This window comes from Hypomesus nipponensis, chromosome 28 (assembly GCF_054491055.1).
Source record: "Hypomesus nipponensis isolate SF chromosome 28, ASM5449105v1, whole genome shotgun sequence".
NCBI lineage: Eukaryota > Metazoa > Chordata > Actinopteri > Osmeriformes > Osmeridae > Hypomesus > Hypomesus nipponensis.
In genome coordinates, this window is record NC_140388.1 from 6,202,914 (window position 1) to 6,223,012 (window position 20,099).

The 20,099-nt window shown below is 40.9% G+C and overlaps 2 protein-coding genes across 3 annotated transcripts; both read left to right on the forward strand.

Moving 5' to 3' along the window:
* The first annotated feature begins 965 nt into the window (after nucleotides 1-965).
* On the forward strand, nucleotides 966-7,178 carry LOC146219661 (STAM-binding protein-like A). The gene is made up of 10 exons (XM_084695201.1): nucleotides 966-1,345; nucleotides 1,763-1,982; nucleotides 2,302-2,377; nucleotides 2,486-2,581; nucleotides 2,872-3,259; nucleotides 3,808-3,932; nucleotides 4,361-4,498; nucleotides 4,910-5,022; nucleotides 5,347-5,446; nucleotides 5,866-7,178. Exons 1-10 carry the CDS (start codon nucleotides 1,303-1,305, stop codon nucleotides 5,920-5,922), a joined length of 1,356 nt encoding a protein of 451 aa, XP_084551327.1. The 5' UTR covers nucleotides 966-1,302; the 3' UTR covers nucleotides 5,923-7,178.
* Nucleotides 7,179-7,927: 749 nt separating this feature from the next.
* On the forward strand, nucleotides 7,928-20,032 carry rufy3 (RUN and FYVE domain containing 3). 2 transcript variants are annotated; one of them, XM_084695152.1, is made up of 15 exons: nucleotides 7,930-8,275; nucleotides 13,231-13,404; nucleotides 13,509-13,626; nucleotides 14,119-14,220; nucleotides 14,388-14,511; nucleotides 14,978-15,042; nucleotides 15,317-15,382; nucleotides 15,462-15,531; nucleotides 15,677-15,769; nucleotides 15,937-16,020; nucleotides 16,252-16,419; nucleotides 16,758-16,855; nucleotides 18,544-18,663; nucleotides 18,860-18,974; nucleotides 19,252-20,032. In XM_084695152.1, exons 1-15 carry the CDS (start codon nucleotides 8,008-8,010, stop codon nucleotides 19,288-19,290), a joined length of 1,704 nt encoding a protein of 567 aa, XP_084551278.1. In that variant the 5' UTR covers nucleotides 7,930-8,007; the 3' UTR covers nucleotides 19,291-20,032. The 2 variants fall into 2 exon arrangements, with proteins under 2 accessions (XP_084551279.1, XP_084551278.1); XM_084695153.1 differs by lacking the exons at nucleotides 18,544-18,663; nucleotides 18,860-18,974; nucleotides 19,252-20,032 and adding an exon at nucleotides 17,217-18,317 and having other exon boundaries at nucleotides 7,928-8,275.
* Nucleotides 20,033-20,099: the final 67 nt, after the last annotated feature.

Here is a 20,099-nt window from a genome sequence, read left to right on the forward strand (position 1 = left end):
AATGAAAAAAAGATTCCTTTAAAACCTTTTATTTTAAGGATGTATTTTCAAACAGTTTGCCTGGATTTGTTACGCCACTAGATGGAGACAGTTGTACAGTTAATTTGGGATCAACGGCAATCAATTGGTCTGATCCATAATATCTTGATCAGCCACACAGCACTATGACCTCCTGCCTAATATTGGTTCCCCTTTTGCCCACAAAACAGCCCTTACCCATTGAGACATGGACTCCACTACACCTCTGAAAGTGTACTGTGGTGTCCTTTAAGTTCTGTAAATTGCGAGGTGGGGGCATCCATGGATCAGCTGGATTAGCCATGATAACGAGATAGCCTATATTCACTTCACCAGTCAGTGGTCATTATATTTTGGCTGATTGGCATATTCCATTATGGGTGAATTCTGACAATATTTATTTTTGAGGGAAACATTGGACGAAGATATGATGTCCAAAAAACATTTTCAGTTATTCTATTTTATTAGCAGACTAGCTCTACAAATAGAAAAGTACAGCAGGAAACATTTTTAATATTTACTCCAGAGAGGCTAGTACATTTGGTAATGTAGCCAATGTTTTGGCTTATTATTCATGCAGTCTACAACTCTACAACCAGAAGCTTTGGCTCAGTTTGGCTGGTTTACGTCATCTGAAAAACTAAGGGAAATGTTAGAGGGTATGGGAAGGACTGAAGATGTATTTCTTCATTTTGTTTCAAATGATACTGTATTAATAGTCTTAATGGGGGGTGTCTGCTGGGGGGTGGGGTGATAACGCATGTGATCTCATTTCAAGCTTTTGATAAAACTTGAGGACCCTGAAAGAAGATTACAGTAATATAGCGGATGTAGTGACCTTTGAACTAGAGCAACATTTTTAATGACTATCTGATAGGATTCGGTTTGTGGTATAAATAGACCTTTTAATAACCTTATTACTTGACGATTTCATTTATAATTTGAATTTTTTTAGGAAAACAACTTCAATACAATATCCCATTGACAGATTATCCAATATGTATGTTTGGTGCCTACTCCCAGACCGACTGTGCTAGCTGATACCTAACCTGTGGAGGGCAGCGTTTAGTGTGCCGCAAACCAAATAGAAGAAGAGAAGCTAATGCGGAAGTGGCTGTAAGCTCGAGTCTGATGTTTTGTTATGCTAATCTAGCTGCTAGTCTTTATTTGGCAAACTCACTCCACCCTTTGGATGAAATGCTTGAATATATGATTGTAAAATAAAGAAAATCTTCTTAAACATAATCAGGTAAAAGAAAAAGCATCTTTTTTGATTTTTCATTTATGTTTTGCGTTCCAGTAATACAAGACAGCTCGGTGGCTAGAAGTAAGTCATTGCAAGTGTAGCTAGAGCTAGCAATTCGGGAGTATAATCGCTTTAAAAATAAATACATTTAGATATATTACCTAGATTCCTAGGTATTACCAGCCAACAAGTGTTTGCTACCATTTATATCTACCAAACTCGTTGCCTACCCATTCCGTCTTGTCTTGAGTGGGTTTGCTAGCTGCTGTAGCTGGTACAGTAGCATGGCAACTGACTATGAGCCAAACTATATAGAGCTAACTAACTGACCAAGTGACAAAACCTTTGAACTAACTAGCTCGTTATGGACAAATCATTTGGCTGAAATGCATAACCTACTTATAAACTGTTCATGTTAATGTATTAGAACTTTCAACAACGCAGCCTATGTTGCCCATGTTTGTATAATGAGCACTGCCATGACTTTCCTGTGAAAAGTGGATCTAGGTGGCACCATGGCTGATCACAATGATGTTAGCCTTTCACCGGAGCAACGCGTCCGCGCCCTTACCAAGAAGGGCAGTTCAGTGGATGTGAACGATGATGTGCCCCCACGCCGTTACTTTCGCTCTGGAATGGAAATTATTCGGATGGCATGTATCTACACAGAGGAGGGGAACGTTGAACACGCTTTCGTTCTCTACAATAAGTATATCACGTAAGGAAAAGTGCATGTTGTGATATCATTAAAAGGAGTTGGACGAAGCTGGAAAGATACATTGGAATGAAATGCCATAATGAAGCAAGATGAATTAATAATACCTTTTAACTGCACTCTTGCTTTAAAATTCGGTCAGGTATTATGAGGATTTATTAGGATTTTCAACAGAGCAGAAATTAATGTTGGTAGATGCTGGGAGGAATGGCTGGTAGTGACAATATTGTACTTATGCATGAGCTATCAGAACAGTTGTCGAATGCATAGTGTGTGATTGTAACGGCTTATGAAGTCTCCGTTCTGTCATTCGTATGTATAGGCTATTTATTGAGAAACTCCCCAAGCATAGAGATTATAAATCATCAAACATTCCAGAGAAGAAGGACACTCTTAAGGTATGTTGTAAATTTACACACTAGCCTACATTGTGTATTCTGTGCAAATGTCAATAAAATGTAATGGCACATAGTTGTAGCCTCACATCCTATTTTGCTTTCAAACAGAAACTGAAGGAAGTTGCCTTTCCTCAAGCGGAGGTGCTGAAAAAAGCACTTTTAAAAAGATATGAGCAAGAACATGCACAGTATCTTGTCAAAAAGGTAAACTTCACAGCTGAAGATATTAAATGTATTGTCTGATGAAATGTATTTTCATCGCCATATGGTTCTGTCCCTCGAATGTACTTCTTTAAAAATGTCTTGACTTGAAAATGACTTTTGGACCATACTGTATTTGTATTTTTCTTTTTTATATAGGCTATAGAACATATTTGTGTATGTGTTTTTTTATTTATTTATTGGGGGGTCTTAATAAGGAAACATGAATGAAATCCATTTGAAATGAAGACCAACGTTGACTCTGTGGTACTGTTGATGTGCTCTGCTTCCAGAAAGCCGAGCTGGACGCCCTGGCCCAGGAGCAGTCCAAGCAGAGGGCCCTGGACGCCGAACGGGAACGCGTGGCCCAGCTGCAGCGGCGGCAGCGGGAGCAGGAGCAGTTCAGCGCCTTCGAGGAGATGATTCACCGGCAGGAGCTGGAAAAGCAGCGTCAGCGAGTGCTGCTGGAGTTTGCCACCCCGGGGACCCCCCCGCCGGACGCCCCCCTCCTTCCCGGCATTCAGGGTCCCCCTCTGCCCCTGGTGGTGTCCCCCACACCGCCGCAGAGCCCAGGGGACACAAACAACCACAGCTCTGCTCCTGTGGCTGGACCTCCGACTGGACCTCCTACATTTGACCGTTCGCTAAAGCCTGGGTCCCTGGTCAGCCCTGGGGACAACAGTGAGTTGATTACACTTTTCATACATGAGCACCAAGGGTTTTAGACTGTGACACATTGTACTGTTTTGTGATGCAACTCAGGTTTTGGGTTTGAGAGAAACAATGAATATGTTGGAAGTGAAGACTGTAATGTACTTTTCATCCATTCGGTTTTTAAGTAAGATCTGAAGTCCTTATTGGAAGATTCTGTAAAACCACAGTATGGATAAGTTATGGTGAAGGCTTCCGGTTCTCCATCTATCCCTTTCCTCATTACAACCACAGCTCTGGGGGATTCTTGTTAATCAAATGAGTGCTTTAAATAAGGCGAAATTAGACACAATTATGAGAGTAAATATGGATTCATTCAACAACTTGCCCGTAATCTATCGATCGTTGCGCTTGTTTATGAGGTGTAACTGTAAATACAGGCTTACATATTCATCCACTTCTAAATGAGGGCTGATAACCTTTGTTTCCAGTTTGGAATCATTTGGTATTTCAGCCAATATTTAATTAAATGTCATCCGATAAACCATCGACTTGAAAAGTGTATTTTCTATCAACAGCCACAATGGATGATGTCCTTCGACAGTTATCAGTGCCTGCTGAGCTGTGCAGGAGTTTTTTGAGGATGGCAGATGCCAACACGAGCAGAGCAGTGGAAACCTGTGGTATTCTCTGTGGAAAGCTGGTGAGTTATTATATTTCTTTTACTCTGGCAAGTAAACCCCCCCCACCCCCCACCCACCCCCCTTCGTGATTTCCTCATGTAGCTGTGTTTAATCAGGATGGTAAAAAAGAAAAAACAACATTCTTCCCTGACCGAATCACTTTTGTTTGTTAAAAAAAGATCTCACTCGTAGCATCACTTCTCAGCTCCTAACAAACCAGCCTATGTTTAGCAAATAGCTACCCCTCTGTTGATAATTATTGTGAAGAAATTGACCACATTTAACGATCTTTTTTAGCAGAGAAGTTAACAAAACATAATGAACAGCGTGTAATTCAATGATAAAGCAACATTAAACCCAATGTAAAAACGGACTAAATGACTTGAAGAACACTTACATGCATTTAATGGCGTCCATGTCTGTGTGCTTGTGTACCTTTTTTTGTCAGACCAGGAACGCCTTTACTGTTACGCATGTAATTGTGCCGAAGCAGTCTGGTGGACCAGACTACTGTGACACGGAGAATGAAGAAGAGCTTTTTCTGATCCAGGATCAGTATGACCTCATCACCCTTGGCTGGATTCATGTGAGTAAACACTATCATTATGTGCTTAAATCGGACAACTAGGTTATTTTGCCTGGTTCACATTTTCTAGTTTCCATGTAATTCTGGAAATAATATCCAAATTGCTGATGTGAAATTAGGCCTAAAGTCAACAAGACTTCCTCTTTAGGGAAAAACAACATTTTGATAGTGTGCCACCCGGTGGATGTGTGGTGTACTTGCAATTCATTCAGACAGGAAGTTCCGAATAAATCTGTGTCTTAGATTTCAAATCAATCATTTCGTAATCTTTGCCAACTGGATTTGCACAGCATCAGCAAAGTATCTAGAATGTGGAAGTCTTAGGAATGTGTTGTATGCTAACGAGGATCTGGAAGTGTAACACCATATGTACATTGTACGGTGTGTAAATACATGTGTTGTTTGTTCTAGACCCACCCCACACAGACGGCGTTCTTGTCCAGCGTCGACCTTCACACTCACTGCTCTTATCAGATCATGTTACCAGAGGCCATCGCCATCGTCTGCTCACCCAAATTCAATGAGTGAGGATTTCAGTCTGTGATTTTGCCTTTATCTGTAAACTTGAATTATATGTTATTGTGTGTCGTTAAAATATAAACACAATAAATAACTCTATTAATTTTGGAGTGAGGCCGTAATGTAACAAAGTGTGCCAATGTGAATGTGTCAGAATACTCTCCTAATGCACTGGACAGAGAAACCGCTGTGAATCAATCTGATACATGTGCTACACTCAACTACATACAATTTAGTTTTCCATGTTCTAATGTTAAAATGAAAGGCAGTATTTTCAATTGTTGATGGTGTTTGCATACATTATACTCTGGAATCCATTGGTATTGCAGGACTGGGTACTTCCGGCTTACAGATCATGGAATGGAAGATATCTCCACATGCAAGCAGAAAGGCTTTCACCCGCACAGCAAAGAGCCTCCTCTGTTTATAGTGAGTAATATTTTATTCTGTTCTATTTCATTAAGATATTACAGTCAAGAACTGAAGATCACAACTTTTTGGAGTAAGAATAGAGAACGTTTGGGGCTTTCATAGCAGTGCCGGTCCTTCCTATAGGCGACATCAGCAACCACCTTGGGCGGCATGAAGAGGGGGGCGGCAATTTCCCAAGTGCATCTATTAATTAACTCTCCTGCTGTCCTTGAGTTTTAAACGCACTACCAGCAGAGGGCGCCAACTGAGGCACGTCATATGTCAAGGGGGGGGGGGGTGTAGTTAAACCTTGCCTTAGGCACCAAATGTGCTAGGACCGGCACTGCTTCCTAGTGCATTAGGCTGAACGTTGTGAAGTCATTTTAAGTGACCTTCTTAATTTAACACACTCACCCCCCTTCCCTTCCTCTTCATAGGGAGCTGGTCATATCATCATCACAGACGACAGAGTGTCCATGTTGGATCTGCGGTGATTTTCTACCATCACACTACCAATTAGCTAATAACCAAACACCAACAGGCGGATTATTTTATAAAAACCCTTTTTTGAAATTGTAGTGCACTGCGGCATTGCTCCTTCCGGCAGTTTCCAGACACGTGAACTCATATCCTCATGCCCTTTCAGATAAAATGTTTACTTTGCAGTGGGGCAGAATGAGTCCAGCTTTTTAGACCTATGAAGGATGTTGGCATATATTTAATTTTTTTGCTCTTATTGAATCAGAGAAATCTTCATGCAAATGGTTGGTGCATACAGTCTGTCGCAAACCGTTTATGATGCAACTCCTGGTAGAAATCGGGTTTTAATTGCCATTTTGAAACCAGTGCTCTAATTCAGCTGCTTCTAAAGGCAACAATGTCCATTATGTTTAATGTTGTGCATGGACCTAATTGACTCAACACAGCTCTTAACTTTACCGACTGAAAACACTGAAACTGACCAACGACTTCCGTTCATGTTATTTAATTGATATACACAATATCAAATTGTTCTGTGGACTCTATGATGACTGGGGGGTGCCAATAACACAGCAGCCTATGCACTGTTGCTCAGGGATGTGCAGTGGCAGTGTTGCCTCTCTGTGGGTGTGTCATGTTTTTTGTCTGTCTTGATTTGTTAAAAGTTTTTCAACAGTAGTTGCATATTTGTGAATTCTGTTCCCCATAAGTTGTCCTAAAAAATTGCTTATGATTCAGTTTTGTTTTGAAAGCATAGGCTATTTGTCTAACAGAGGCAGTCTGAATGTTGAAGGAAATAAGAAACATGTAGGCCTACAGCACCAGTTGCTTATGCTTGAATCCTAACTACTTTTGACGATATTCAGCGAGTCTTAGAATTTGAATTAAATACGCAATATTATGCCTTAGCAGGGGTGTCTTTTCCTTTTCTCTTTTTTTCTCAATTAAAATGTTTTGGTGAAAAAAAAACTTCAGTGTAGGCTGAAAGCAAACACACAGCTGTCCAATCAGGAATACAGACCAATCAGAATGTTTAAAATGATCAGAAACAGGTTAGGATCATAGTAAATATCCACAGTTATAAGGTAAAATAATGTTGTGTGAGTCTTTCCCCATGTCAAATATGAAGAGGAGAGGAGATTGTCGTAGTTTAATTTTTTTGACAATTTTTTTGAAGGGTATATGAACTTTTTGTCAGTGCTGCAGAGATAGGGAAATCACATGTAGCCTACATGTACAGTAATGATTTTAATTATATTACCTGAAACCATTCAAGTTGTCATTATTCCTTAATGTTTCATTTACCTGGTGTTGAGTCTACTGGTTCATCTCTTTGTGAATGTACTGCAGACTATTAAATTATGTTATGATCTAAAAATCACACGATTGGGGAACAAGAGACCACAACGCATTAATAGACAATCTTTAAAGGTACAATTTGAAACAGGTTTGTCCCCCAAACATCTGTAAGCTAGACAGCTCCGAGCCAATGGAAAGTAAAAACTTTTTTTTAAATTTTAAGCAGCCTCAATTTTCCAGACAATTTTCTTCCAATCCCAGACATTCGGTTAGGCAGGCTTCCCTCCTTGGCATATTTTGTGAATCCAAATCTGCATTGGTTTTGGTGTTAATGCTTTAAAGTCAATTGACAAATAATTCAACCGTGCATCTTCTTTTCCAATTACTTATCTAACACACTATTTATCCACTGTGAGCAGAACGTTTGACCTCTAGGGTTGTCTATGCTATTATGTTTATGCCTAAAGTGATTTTTTGAGGGGGGGGGGGGGGGGGGTGTTATCCTATTTGTAGTTACTTCATTTAGTCGACATTGGAGTATGTTGACCAACCAATATATTTAATGTAGCATCCCCACATTTAAACTAAATTGAGGCTGGCTTTACTCTGCCCAGGAAACGTGTTCCTTTTAAAAAGACTTTAGCAAACAACTTAATTATACAGGGCCTTTATTTTGAAGGTTGCAGTCCTTTTGGAGTTTGTTGTCGCTGGCTCCAAGATCCCCACCAACCGGTTCATTGGTCGACTCGAGAGTATACGACTTTTTTGCTTCGGGATATCACGTGAAATTGTATTGAAAGATGGCCGAGGACGAGGTGAAGTCTCCAACCGGACTTCTCGAGGATGCACACGTTTCGGAAAGTTTGGTCTCCTCGAGTGACGGGAAACAACGTTTACAACACAATAACGGAATAGACAGTTGTCCGGAGGAGACTTTCTCTCCGACCTCAGTTATTTACTTTAAAGAGGCTCTACATTCGTCTAACATAAGGTTTTCGAAAACAGCATTGTCCTCATCGTCCCCAGTACAATATGACTTCCAAATCGAAAAATCGAGGAAGACCAAAAGTAAGTACCAAGTCTAATTTAATTGAAACACAATCACATGCACGTTGATGGCTAGCTACAGTTGCTGTCTTGTTAAGAGCTACATGTCAGATTAGTGTCACTGGATAGCTAGCCTAGCTAGCTAGGTCAGGTAGAGCTTGTTTACTGTGGGATGGATTTATAACATTTGTATGATTTTTTATGTCTACCGTATTTGCTGACGTCAGAAATTTGGTCGACACTATCCCAAAATGTATATGCCCGCCTTGGCCCTATCGTCGCTGCGTTCACATTATTGAGACAGACAACTGCACTAAACATTTTTTTGGTTGTTTTAGTTTGGCCAACAATTCTACGTCATAAAATGTACAAAAATATTTTACAGTTAACCGTCGCCAGCGTGTTGCAGTTGTCATTAGCACTAAAGTTGGTAGTCTATATTTAGAGCTATCTCCGGAAGTCTTCGATTTGTCAACAAAGTTGGCTAGTTAGTTTAGATATGTTCATGTTTCTCTTAAACAAACGAACATATTCACCTCAGCCAATTTTGTCGAGTTTGCTAGCTAGAAATCACAGGATTGTACTAGTAGTCTAGTTGTGTTGACGCCACGTGATTCGGTCTTAACCTCTGCCAATCTAGCCTTTAAAATTAAATGGAGCGGAGTTGTAACATGCTCAGAGGTGGACATTGATTATAAACATCATAAATTCCAAACATTCAGTTTGAATGAAATGTTAGTATTTTCCTAATAATAACAACCATTATTTGTAATCGCTATTTGCAAGGTCTGAGCAATATGAACACAACAGTTTATGGCGATTTTTTTTAATAGACATTTGCCATGTTTTGCATCATCTTTTAAGTTTAACACATTTCCTTGTGACATTGTCAAAAACACGTGCTGTTGTATACCCACCCAAATTCTATCGGTTACTAACAAATCGTTTACTACTTTACACTAACAACGTTTTTCCAGAACATAGCTTGACCTGTTATAGCACTGTATCTCCATAAATCTACTCACCACTGGTCAGGTTGCTTTGAATTTAAACATAGTAGAAAAGGTTTGTCGTGATGGTCAATTTAAGACGAAGCATACACTATCATTTGTATTTAGTTTTATATTTCCCATATTTTCTTGACAGTAGGGTTGTTCTATAATAACCTTAAAACATTTAATACTAAAATGTATTTTACTGGATGGGCTTAAACCGAAGAGGGAGTGTAAAGTGATTAGAGCATTTGACTGAAGATCACAAGATTGCAGGTTCACATTTCCCCAGGACTGTAAGTTGATTTGGATAAGAGCATCTGCTAAATACATCTTTATACAACCCTTTCCTGGTTGTCATAGGATGTAAACAAGTATGCTCACTGAAGGAATGTAAAAGTATGCATTATATCTGCTGCTCTGATTCCATTGGTGTGTGTGTGTGTGTGAATGGGTGAATTTGAGGCAACATTAAAAAAATGTTTGAGCATCGTTAAGGTAAAAAATTATAAGTGCAGTCCATTTTCAAACACTGCAGTAAGGTTGAGGTCAGTCTGGTCTGATCACTGACATTGTAAAATTACAGTATGTCAGCCAACAGTTGGCTGTTGTATTATTCATACAAGTTATTCCATACTTGTCCAGAGAAGGCTAATTCAGACCAATGTTTGGTCCACGGCTGAGACACATGATGATGAAATGTAGCCTGTGTTTTATCAGCTTAGAAGAATGACAGTCATTGAGTTGGATAAAGATTCAAGAGAGTTCAAGTCTGTATGAAATAAATGATCAAGTTGGGAGTGTACTCGGGGGTGTACATAATTATGCACATGAGATTAGTTTTTGAGTTTTAATATAAGTTTTAAAAAGATACTTCTAATACCATGTTTTCACTGCATAGGGTGTTGTGTGTATGCTTTGGAAATGTTTTGTGAATATAGGGTTGCTAATATTAAAAAACACGTACACATATAGGTAATATGGACGCCTTTCTTCTGACATCAGCACAATTTGCCGATTTTGTACAGCCAGTGGCAGATCTAGACATTTTCACCTGTGGTGGCAAGGGTGTGGCAGGGCGTTCTTGTAAGGAGGTGTGGAGGTATGGTGTGACCCGATGCCACCATACATTATTCTAACATTGTAGTTTAAATAATGCCAATCATATCAATATTATTGAATGAAATGTACTATATTGTAAAAAAAAGTTTTATTTTTTAACATGGAGAGATTGGGGTGGCAAGTCTTTTTTTGCTGGAGAGACACCCCTCGGATCTGCCAGCGTACACTGCAAAACAATAAATATAAATATATAGAATGATAATAAAACAAAAATTAAACAAAAAAAAAATATATGTTCATCAAAAGACACACATCTGTCAAATATAAACCATTTTAGACATTGTACCTTGAAATTGTACATTATAGCTGATGGCAAATTGGGCAATGAAAATAAATCTTATACTATACTAAGCTCCAACAACAGCAGCATGCAGGGACCAAATGTAGACTTCAGTTTAGCTGTAGTTTTTACAGCTCTGTCTTCAACTGAAGTCCATGTTCACTCTCACTGACCATTTGGCAGTAGTCATTTGTGTTTATTAGTGTTTGACGAGTAGCTCATCTTCCAGGTCAAGAAATGTCACTGATGCTTCAGAGATGGAACAGCAATTTCACCCAACACTAGCATTCAATGTGCTTAACCCCCCAACCCCACCCCCTCACATTTTTTTTTTTTACGCATGCACCATCTGCTCACGTGACTCTTGGATCCTCTACCAGGCTCATTAGACGGCCATCTTGGTCAACACCCACTCCAGTGCACTCACTGCGCACAGCCAATACAATTACTGCTCTCCCAGCATCGTAAGTCCCCCAGCTGAGCTCAACAGACCACAGCAGATTGGAGAAGAGAGGGCACGGCAGCCTTTTGTTGAGCCGGCAGATTTTTCTTCTAACTGATCGGTTGAGAAAGAAGAAAAGGGATAGGCAACGGAGATACAAAGAGGAGGGGGAGAAAGAAAAAAAACCCCACAGCATCCCTTTAAAAAGAAACACTAGGAGCTTTTGCCTGCCTCATTTTCCCCTTTTTTGTATTACAAATTTCCCTTTTTTAACCTCAAACGCTGAAGGCTTCTGCGACCAGAACCTGGAGAGATTCACCCTTCTGTCTTTTCCGCTGGGGTTACCGGAGAGAGAACTGCTCTTCTTTCCCCCTGTTGTTGTTGTCACTGCCTCCGCTGAGTCATCATGTCTGATTTAACGCCTCAGAGTGACGCCCCGACCCCCACCACAGACAAAATCACGCAGGCTGCCCGAGAAACGATTTACCTTTGCAATTTCCGCGTGTCAGTGGATGGAGAATGGCTCTGCTTGCGCGAGCTCAACGACATCTCCCTCACCCCAGACCCTGAGCCGGCCCATGAAGGTAGGTGTCTGGCAGCCTTACATGGGAGCTGCACAGTGCACGATGCTCAAGTTAGGGTGGTGGTAAACCAGGCCTCGACATGCAACAATACATATGACTTCTGCTGTTGTAGTGTTATGAAGAGTCTTGTACTCTGCAACCGACACATAAAGGTGTTCTTATTAAGCTGTGGAAGGGACAATCGGAAGGCTTTCACAACTATTTGTAAATAAGGTGTGTCCACAGCCGGAATGGTCCATAGAGAAGGCCTAGTAATTCAGTACTTGTGATTCAGTTCATGATCACCCTGTCACAGACTTTAGTTTTTCCTGACCTCCAGTGGAAATAAGTGGTTATGTATGTTTAGCTTTCAGACAACAGTTTCTCCCTCGTGTAATGCGTTCTGCATTACATTGTCTTATTTTGAAATGCTCATAAAATGCATATTGACTGGCCAATTTGCCATCACCTTTCAGGGTATAATGTTTAAATGCGTCTATATTTGTAAGGTTTGCAGACATTTAGGAAATGAAATGCTTATGGGTTAACATTTATGTATGAATCATTTCCTAGGCTCATATAAGATGGTTCCGTACAATATCATTGAGCTGGTGTCAGAAGAGAGGTTTCCATAGTAAAAGCCAGAGTCTTTTCCCCAGAGTCAGTTGGTCTGTTCCCCAGTATTCTAATGTGATTAGGTAGAAATTCAGATTATGGCAGACATGCTAGGATATCCATTTTCAAAGCCCCTTCTCCTCCTGACAGAGAATGACTGTGTCCCTAGCAGTGGAGTCACATCAGCAGCTTTTGGGGATTTTTTGGCGTGTGTGCCAGTTTGAAAGAAATGTCCTTGTTGGACAGCTTTTGGTAGGACCACTTGTGTCCTAGTTGGTTTGGGGTTTTAAGTAATACTTTTTGGGTTTTAAAAACCCCATGTATCAGGCTTTAGTAGTTTAAAAAAAATGTTCCTGTTTGTGCCAGGGGTATGCAGAGCACATTGTAGTCTTTTATTTTGTTTTTGTTGCTTTGCAAAGACTGCTGTCCCTTTCCTGAACTTATAATTATTCATTATCAGGTGATGACTCTCTGGATCAATCTCTGCTATGAATTCAGCTACTGCAGACTGAACTGCTGGCAGAGCAGTCTGCTTGACCCCTCATCATGTTCATGATTATAACGTGACTTAAGTGTTGTTCCTCAACAAGTCACGTTGAAATATCAAACTCAGTGGTTCAAATGATGCATCGCTATGAATCAGAATTGTCGCACACATTTAGAATGGAAAATCACTAAGAATCCCCCTGAGTCGAGTCTGGCATGATGTTTAATAAGCATGTCTGATCTGCACCTCCGCCATCAGCTCCAGTACTTTTTACATTACAGTACATTTTGGGGACTTTGCTCAACCGGGGGGGGGGGGGGGTGATCTCCTCGTTTTCAAGCTTACAAAGACCCCTTTCAAATAAGTAGCACAGCAATTGCCATAGCACGTTTATGTATGGATAGACGGCCATTGTAACATCGTCCCCTCGAAAATGACCGCCGACGTGTCATTTCCCTCTGTTGTTCTGTTCCAGATCCCAAGGACCCCATTGCCATCGAGAGGCTCAACTTGATGAACATGGCCAAGCTGAGCATCAAGGGTCTCATTGAGTCTGCCCTCAACCTGGGCCGCACGCTGGACTCCGACTACGCGCCTCTCCAACAATTCTTTGTCGTGATGGAGCACTGCCTGAAACATGGCTTGAAAAGTACGAAGGAACGAGCGGCGCACACGCCCAACGGCACGCTTGCACGGCCGACCGTCGTCCATCCCTCATCGACACTTTTGTCTCCGTGTTCTTCCTTCCTGCAGCCAAGAAGACGTTCCTTGGCCAGAACAAGTCGTTTTGGGGCGCTCTGGAGCTGGTGGAGAAGTTGACCCCAGAGGCGGGGGAGATCACAGCCAGTGTGAAAGACCTTCCCGGGCTCAAGTAAGAGGGTCTAACACCTGGCTGACAACGGTCTATGCACTTGTCAGCTTGATTTCAGACGTGTGTTGTTGAGACGGCAGAAATCGGCGTGCTGAACTTCATAATGATTGACATATTCGTTGAGCAGACGCTTTTATCCAAAGCCACATGCAGTACGGGGGGGGGGGGGAGGGGGGGTGTTAAACCTGCTACTTCCTGATCTGCAGTCACATGCTCTACTGCTGAGGTACACCCTCTCCTAGCTGTACATCAGTCAAATGAAAGAAGACAAACTGAATGTACCACAGCACCAGCATATTACTCACTTTACATGGGTAATAGTAAGACATTTGGGGCAATTGCACAGGAGTTGTGTGGTGCAAGATACCCCAGGGTTCTTTGGAGAGAGCTGGTCGTGAGTCTCTTGCGAAAGATGCGCAGAGTCGTTCGGTCAGTAGAAGGTTTCTCCACCCCAGGAGCAAGTTAAGGGTATAATATTGTCTCCTATCACAGAACTCCCCTTGGAAGAGGACGCGCCTGGCTGCGATTGGCCCTGATGCAGAAGAAGCTGTCAGACTATATGAAGACCATCATCAACAGAAAGGATCTTCTGAGGTAAGCCTGGCTAATAGGATAGCCTACTATGTTTCGTTTACACCTAAAGGCAGCTGGCGATGGTGACGTTCACACACAAACATAAATCTTTGACCCTCTTTGTTAATTCTCTCTGAAATGTCTGCCTTCTCTTGGTGTGTTTGATACATTTTATGTTACCTTTTTAGTGAGTTCTATGAGGCCAATTCCTTGATGATGGAGGAAGAGGGAGCTGTGATCGCTGGGCTGCTGGTGGGGCTGAATGTCATAGACGCAAACCTCTGTATGAAAGGAGAGGATTTAGACTCTCAGGTCAGTAGGCCTATTTCTCTTTAAGTGTATCCTTCCTCTAATCTTGACCCCACTACGAGTGACGTAATCAATACCTGTGATTAGGGTTGCTAAGGGGTAGAACATTCTAATCTAGACCTATTTCCAAGGGAATTTTAAATCATGATATTTCTTAAGTGTTTTATTTTTTGGTATGGATGTAATATGTGTAAATTATAACAAACTTTATTTATTATTATTATTTTTTTTACTTCTGTTTGGGTAACAGTGGAAAATTATTTCAGTAAAAAAGCCATTGTGTTCACGCTTACTAGCTGCTGTTTCTCACACCACACACACACCACATACCACACAGACTGTTGTTAGCATCTCTCACACTACTGAAGAACCGTTACAAATTATTTGTCGGTGTCCGAAATTCCCAGTTGATTCAGCAAAATTGAAATAGTGTCCCTCCTGAAAATAGTTTTCTGCGCTGTTTTTCCAGGTTGGAGTGATAGACTTCTCCATGTATCTAAAGGACGGTGGACACAGCAGCAAGAGCACAGAGGGGTGCGTTTCATTCTTTCACTGCTGGTTTCTAACTGTGAGATCATGCGTTTTACCCTTCCCCTTAGTTATTGAAGAGAGCAGATTAAAGCAATGTGGAAGTGAAATAATAGTTGGAACTATACTAAGTGAAGTACTGCTACAATTTGGATGAAAAGTAATCATTTGTGAAAAACAACAGAATTGACTTCAAATCGAATAAAAGAAGAGCATCTAGTCAGTGTGAGTACCCTGAATAAATAATTGTTAAATAAATATCTGGTCTTATTTTGTACAGGGATGGTCAGATCACAGCCATTCTTGATCAGAAGAATTACGTTGAGGAGTTGAACAGACATTTAAGGTACTGCTGGGTTTTTGGGAAGTAACTTTTACCCACTTAGATGTTCTGGCCTTGATGTGTGCTTTTTTCCTCTTACCAGCGCATCAGTAAATAATCTCCAAGCAAAAGTGGATGCGCTTGAAAAGTCCAATACAAAACTAACAGAAGAGGTGTGTCAGTGTTCTTACTTGGAGAACAGTTTCACCAGTGATTGATGGTTATACTTTTATTTTGAAAGGTTTTAATATAAATAACTGACGTCTAGTGTGCCCCAGTCTAAATGAAAGGTCCCATGCCTGTCTTCTATGTCAACAGCTCGCTGTTGCGAACAACAGGATCATCACCTTGCAAGAGGATGTAGAACGAGTCAAGGAAGAGAGTTCTTACCAGTTAGAATCCAATCACAAGGTCTCTAGAATGTTTGTATTTATTTATTTGCTTATGGTACCAATTATTATAACCAGCATAACCAATTATTTAGTGTGCGTGTCTCATCAAGAAGCTCGATATCCCAGAGGAAGATGAGAAATGTTTTGAGAAGTGTGTCTGAACATGTCCTGCCATGTTCTGCCCAGGCTCTGAGAACCGACGGATCACTAGATGGGCAGGTTCTCAACGAGGCACACAAACAGCTCAAGGAAGAAACACAGCTCCGATTGGTCGGTATCACCAATGAGTTCCTCTTTTCTTCTCAAATTCCTTAAGTCGTACCACAGCGAATTCAGCACATTGTTATGCATTTGTTCTGTTAAGTCTCGACTGTTTTACTTCGGACCCAATCAGGATGTGGGGGGCGTTTTTGTATGAAGGGCCATGGTGTTTTGTGATTGGCTGTAGGATGTCGGGGTGGTTTTGTATGAAGGGCCGTGGTGTTTTGTGATTGGCTCCAGGATGTGGAGCGAGAGCTGGAGGTGCAGATCGGGATGAAGCAGGAGATGGAGCTGTCGATGAAGATGCTGGAGAAGGACATCTGTGAGAAGCAGGACACCCTGCTGGAGATCAGGCAGCAGATGGAGGATCTGCTGGCCTTAAACCAGCAGCTGTCCCACAAGTCACAGGTACAGACGCCATGATCCAAATCACACGGCAGTTACGCTTCCATCGATGGGCACTGATGCCTTAACCTCAACATCAACTTTCAAACCAAAGTCAGAGCCACCAGCCCCCGTCAGCAACTCTCCCACACACCTGCGACACTGGAGTTTGATTTCTGTATGAAAGCAGTCACTGAACTACTGGAAAGTACTAGAAGGAATATATGATTTTTTGATTAAAGGCCCTTAGATGGCTTGGAGCACTTTTTTTTAAATTCGATTTTTGTGAAAACCACTCAGACGCCATCCAGACTTATTCTGAGCCTGATATTCTGGCTTGTTTTGGGGCAATGTCTCTGCAGAGCTCGGAGACCAGCAGCAAACAGAAGAATGAGGTCATCAGTCGCTTGGAGGAGAAGATGAACCAGATGGCGGGGACTATTAAACAACTGGACAGCAGGTTAGGACACACCTCACTTTGAACAACTCTAAATGATGGGCTATTAGGATGACACAGCTTGTACTGGGTGGGTGACAACCGAGAAAAGATGCATACCATTTGAAAAAGAGAACTTTGTAATTAGACATGATTAAGTTGATTTAAAGAACACATTTAATCTAAACCAGGTCTTGTCTACATGACACACAGAAATCAAGTCTATACCTACATGATACACCGCAACAGCAGTTAATTTTATAATAGCATTTTGTATTAAAGTTGGAACCACTTGTTGGCAATAATAATCCATCTCTGTTCATATTTCTTTTTCTGTCTATATTCCTTTTTCATTGTTTGTTCTCCCCTCGTTTTTTTGAAACAGTGAGAAAGATTTGGTGAAGCAGGCTAAAACCTTAAACTCCACTGCAGGGAAGTTACTCTGGATGCAGAAATAGGGTTTTAGTTCACTCCGTTTCATAGTCTACATTCTGAACCAAGTCATAAAAACGTCCTATAAAACTAAACGTAACGTTTGTCCTGGTATGTTCTCTGTTAAAGCCTTTCTTACAATCTGTTAGAATGTTTTCCGCCATGCCCCTCCTGGTGTAGCTGTTCAGCTGCAGCTGTGATTAGACTGGACTGCTAGAACCCCCCACCCTTGTGTTCTTCCACATTACTGTCACTGCAGGGTGAAGCGTTCAAATTCATAATGTGGCAAGTAGGCTACATGAAATACTTCCCCTTTAATTCCACCGAGAACACCTAATCTTGTCATTTCTGCTTGCGAATCTGATGACACATTCGACTGTTGTTAGGGAGTCCAGCTGGACACCATGTCAGGAATTGTAAAAAGCTTACAGCTTACAGACACGACATAATGTATACAGATTAAAAACCTGAAGTTACACATTTTGGCAAAGCAGATGAATGAGCTCCAAGTCGAACAACATGCAATTGTAAATGCTCAATTATTTAAAGATTAAAGAAAGAGAGTTTGGACCTCCCCATATTTGCTTGATTCAATTTCATATTTAAAAGATAGAAAAGCAAGCTGGTTTAGTGTGCTAGTACTTTGGCAGACATATCACAAGTTACACTGTGATTGAATTACTATGCTCAGTTTCTAGGCCTTATAGGAAAAGTTGTTGAAACCACTTGAAATCATTTTCTGATGGTTTCCTCAATATCTTATTTAAACAACTAGTTGACTCCTTACATTGCATTCAATGGTGTTCATTCTATTGGCAATTCATTTATTTTTAGGGCAATTTAAACATGTTAACCAGCCTCAGCGTGGTCCATATTACCAATACAAGGATATCTATGTCCTCGCAACCCACATCAAAATGTAAGGCTTAACTTTCTGAACGGTGATGTCAGGATGACAAATACTCTGACCAGCAGCAAAACATGTATGTGGACATAACAAATGTAAACTGTAGTATACAACTAGCATAATAAAAGGAGTCCAAATCTAAGTCAACATTGTGCCTGTTTCATCTGTTTTAAAGAACTGCCTCTTTTCCAATTACTCTACTTGTCTCAGTGCAAGTTATTCAGTTATTCCCAATCAATTATTATTATTTGCAATGGGATCTCCCCCCCCCCCCCCCTTTCTTCTTCATTTCATCACATTCCTGTTTTCATTTTATTTTATCATAAGTTGATGTGCCCCCTCCCCCCAATACCTTTCCAAAATAACCTAACAGATGCAAGCAAGCTGAACAAGAGAGGCAGCTGGCAGAAGACGCCAACCGACTGTTCAAGCTGGAGTTTGGGGACAAGATCGAGAGACAACAGGCGGAGATGGAGCAGCTAAAGAAAGAGCGGTACGTAGTGGCCCTGGTGACTGGTACAAATACAGCACCCTCTACTGGTGACTGGTACAAATACAGCACCCTCTACTGGTGACTGTTACAAATACGGGGACGTTCAGTAAACTGCACCAGTACGAGCTTTCAAATGAAATGAACCGAAAGCATGACCAAGATGAATGACGGCAACACTTTTATTTTTGTATCCCAGGTCCTATTTTGATCAGGAACTTAGGAAAGAGAGAGATCAGAGAAGACAACGGCTTGATCCCGTGACAGGGCACCAGAAGGCCCCCAGACCACAGAAAGACTGGGGTAACACAAAGGTATGTTAGATGATGGTTAGAGTATGCCATTAAAGGTTGGGGTTCTGTTTTTGTATGCATCATGTTAAACTGCAAGATACACACAGAACACCTCAAATTCTTGTTGTATGCAACTGGTGTACAGCATATTCAAATCTAATTACATATTCAATATTTTTCTACCTTGCTGACAATGCATTTTAAAACCATATAAAGTGGTTCCTTAGGGGTCTTCACATTTGAGGTTCTAAGTTATGAAGTAGGTCTACTCAGTGCAGATTTGATTTGTCTCTTTCAGAATGAGTCTGTCCTTGACATCAGCCAGTCCTCAATCTGAGAAACTTGTGAACAAGAGGAGCCTGTCCATGATGGAAGGTGCAGGAATGGTCCTACGAACCGTAACCACGGTGATTGGACTTCTCCCTGCATTTGCAAAATCTGATGCGGAGAATTTTTCCGAATTTCCCCCTCCCTCTCTGAGGGATCTGCAAGTCGACCAGCAGCTGACACATGGTAGAATGTCTTTGTTAGTTTGTTTTTTTGCAAAAACATAAATATTGCTTCTGCATGCAGCCAACAGAGGTGAGACCAGTGTCCAGGAACACTCACACCCTGAACCTTGGATTGAAAGCCCGTTTGTGGACTGATCTGATCTGTACTACGCCTCGTACCATATTTAAAACTGTAGAAATCAAACATACCATAAGAACATATCTCACTTAATAATAGGGTGGTGTTTATATCCAAATTGTACTTAATAGGTTTTCCTTTGGGGTTTAAAAAGGTCAACGGTCACCTTTGATGTACTGTGATCAATTTTGATTTATGAAAATTGAATTAATTTTCATGAGTGGAGGTCAAAGATCACCTTTCATATTGTGTGATAAAAGGGCAATTAATTTGTAGTTTCTCCATTGATGTTGTGCATTTAATGGGGTATTAAATCATAAGTTTACCATTAATTGTCAGTTCAAATCTTGACCTCAATATTTGAGTCACTGTTTTTATTTATCAAATATAAAGTTGCTAGAGTGACAGTGTCAACTAGAATTTTACTGTAAATAAAATAATTCACTTGAGTTTTTGGTTGTGCCATTCTGATTATTACAGTAGGTGCTGCTCATGTTCTGCACCCGGATGTTTTAG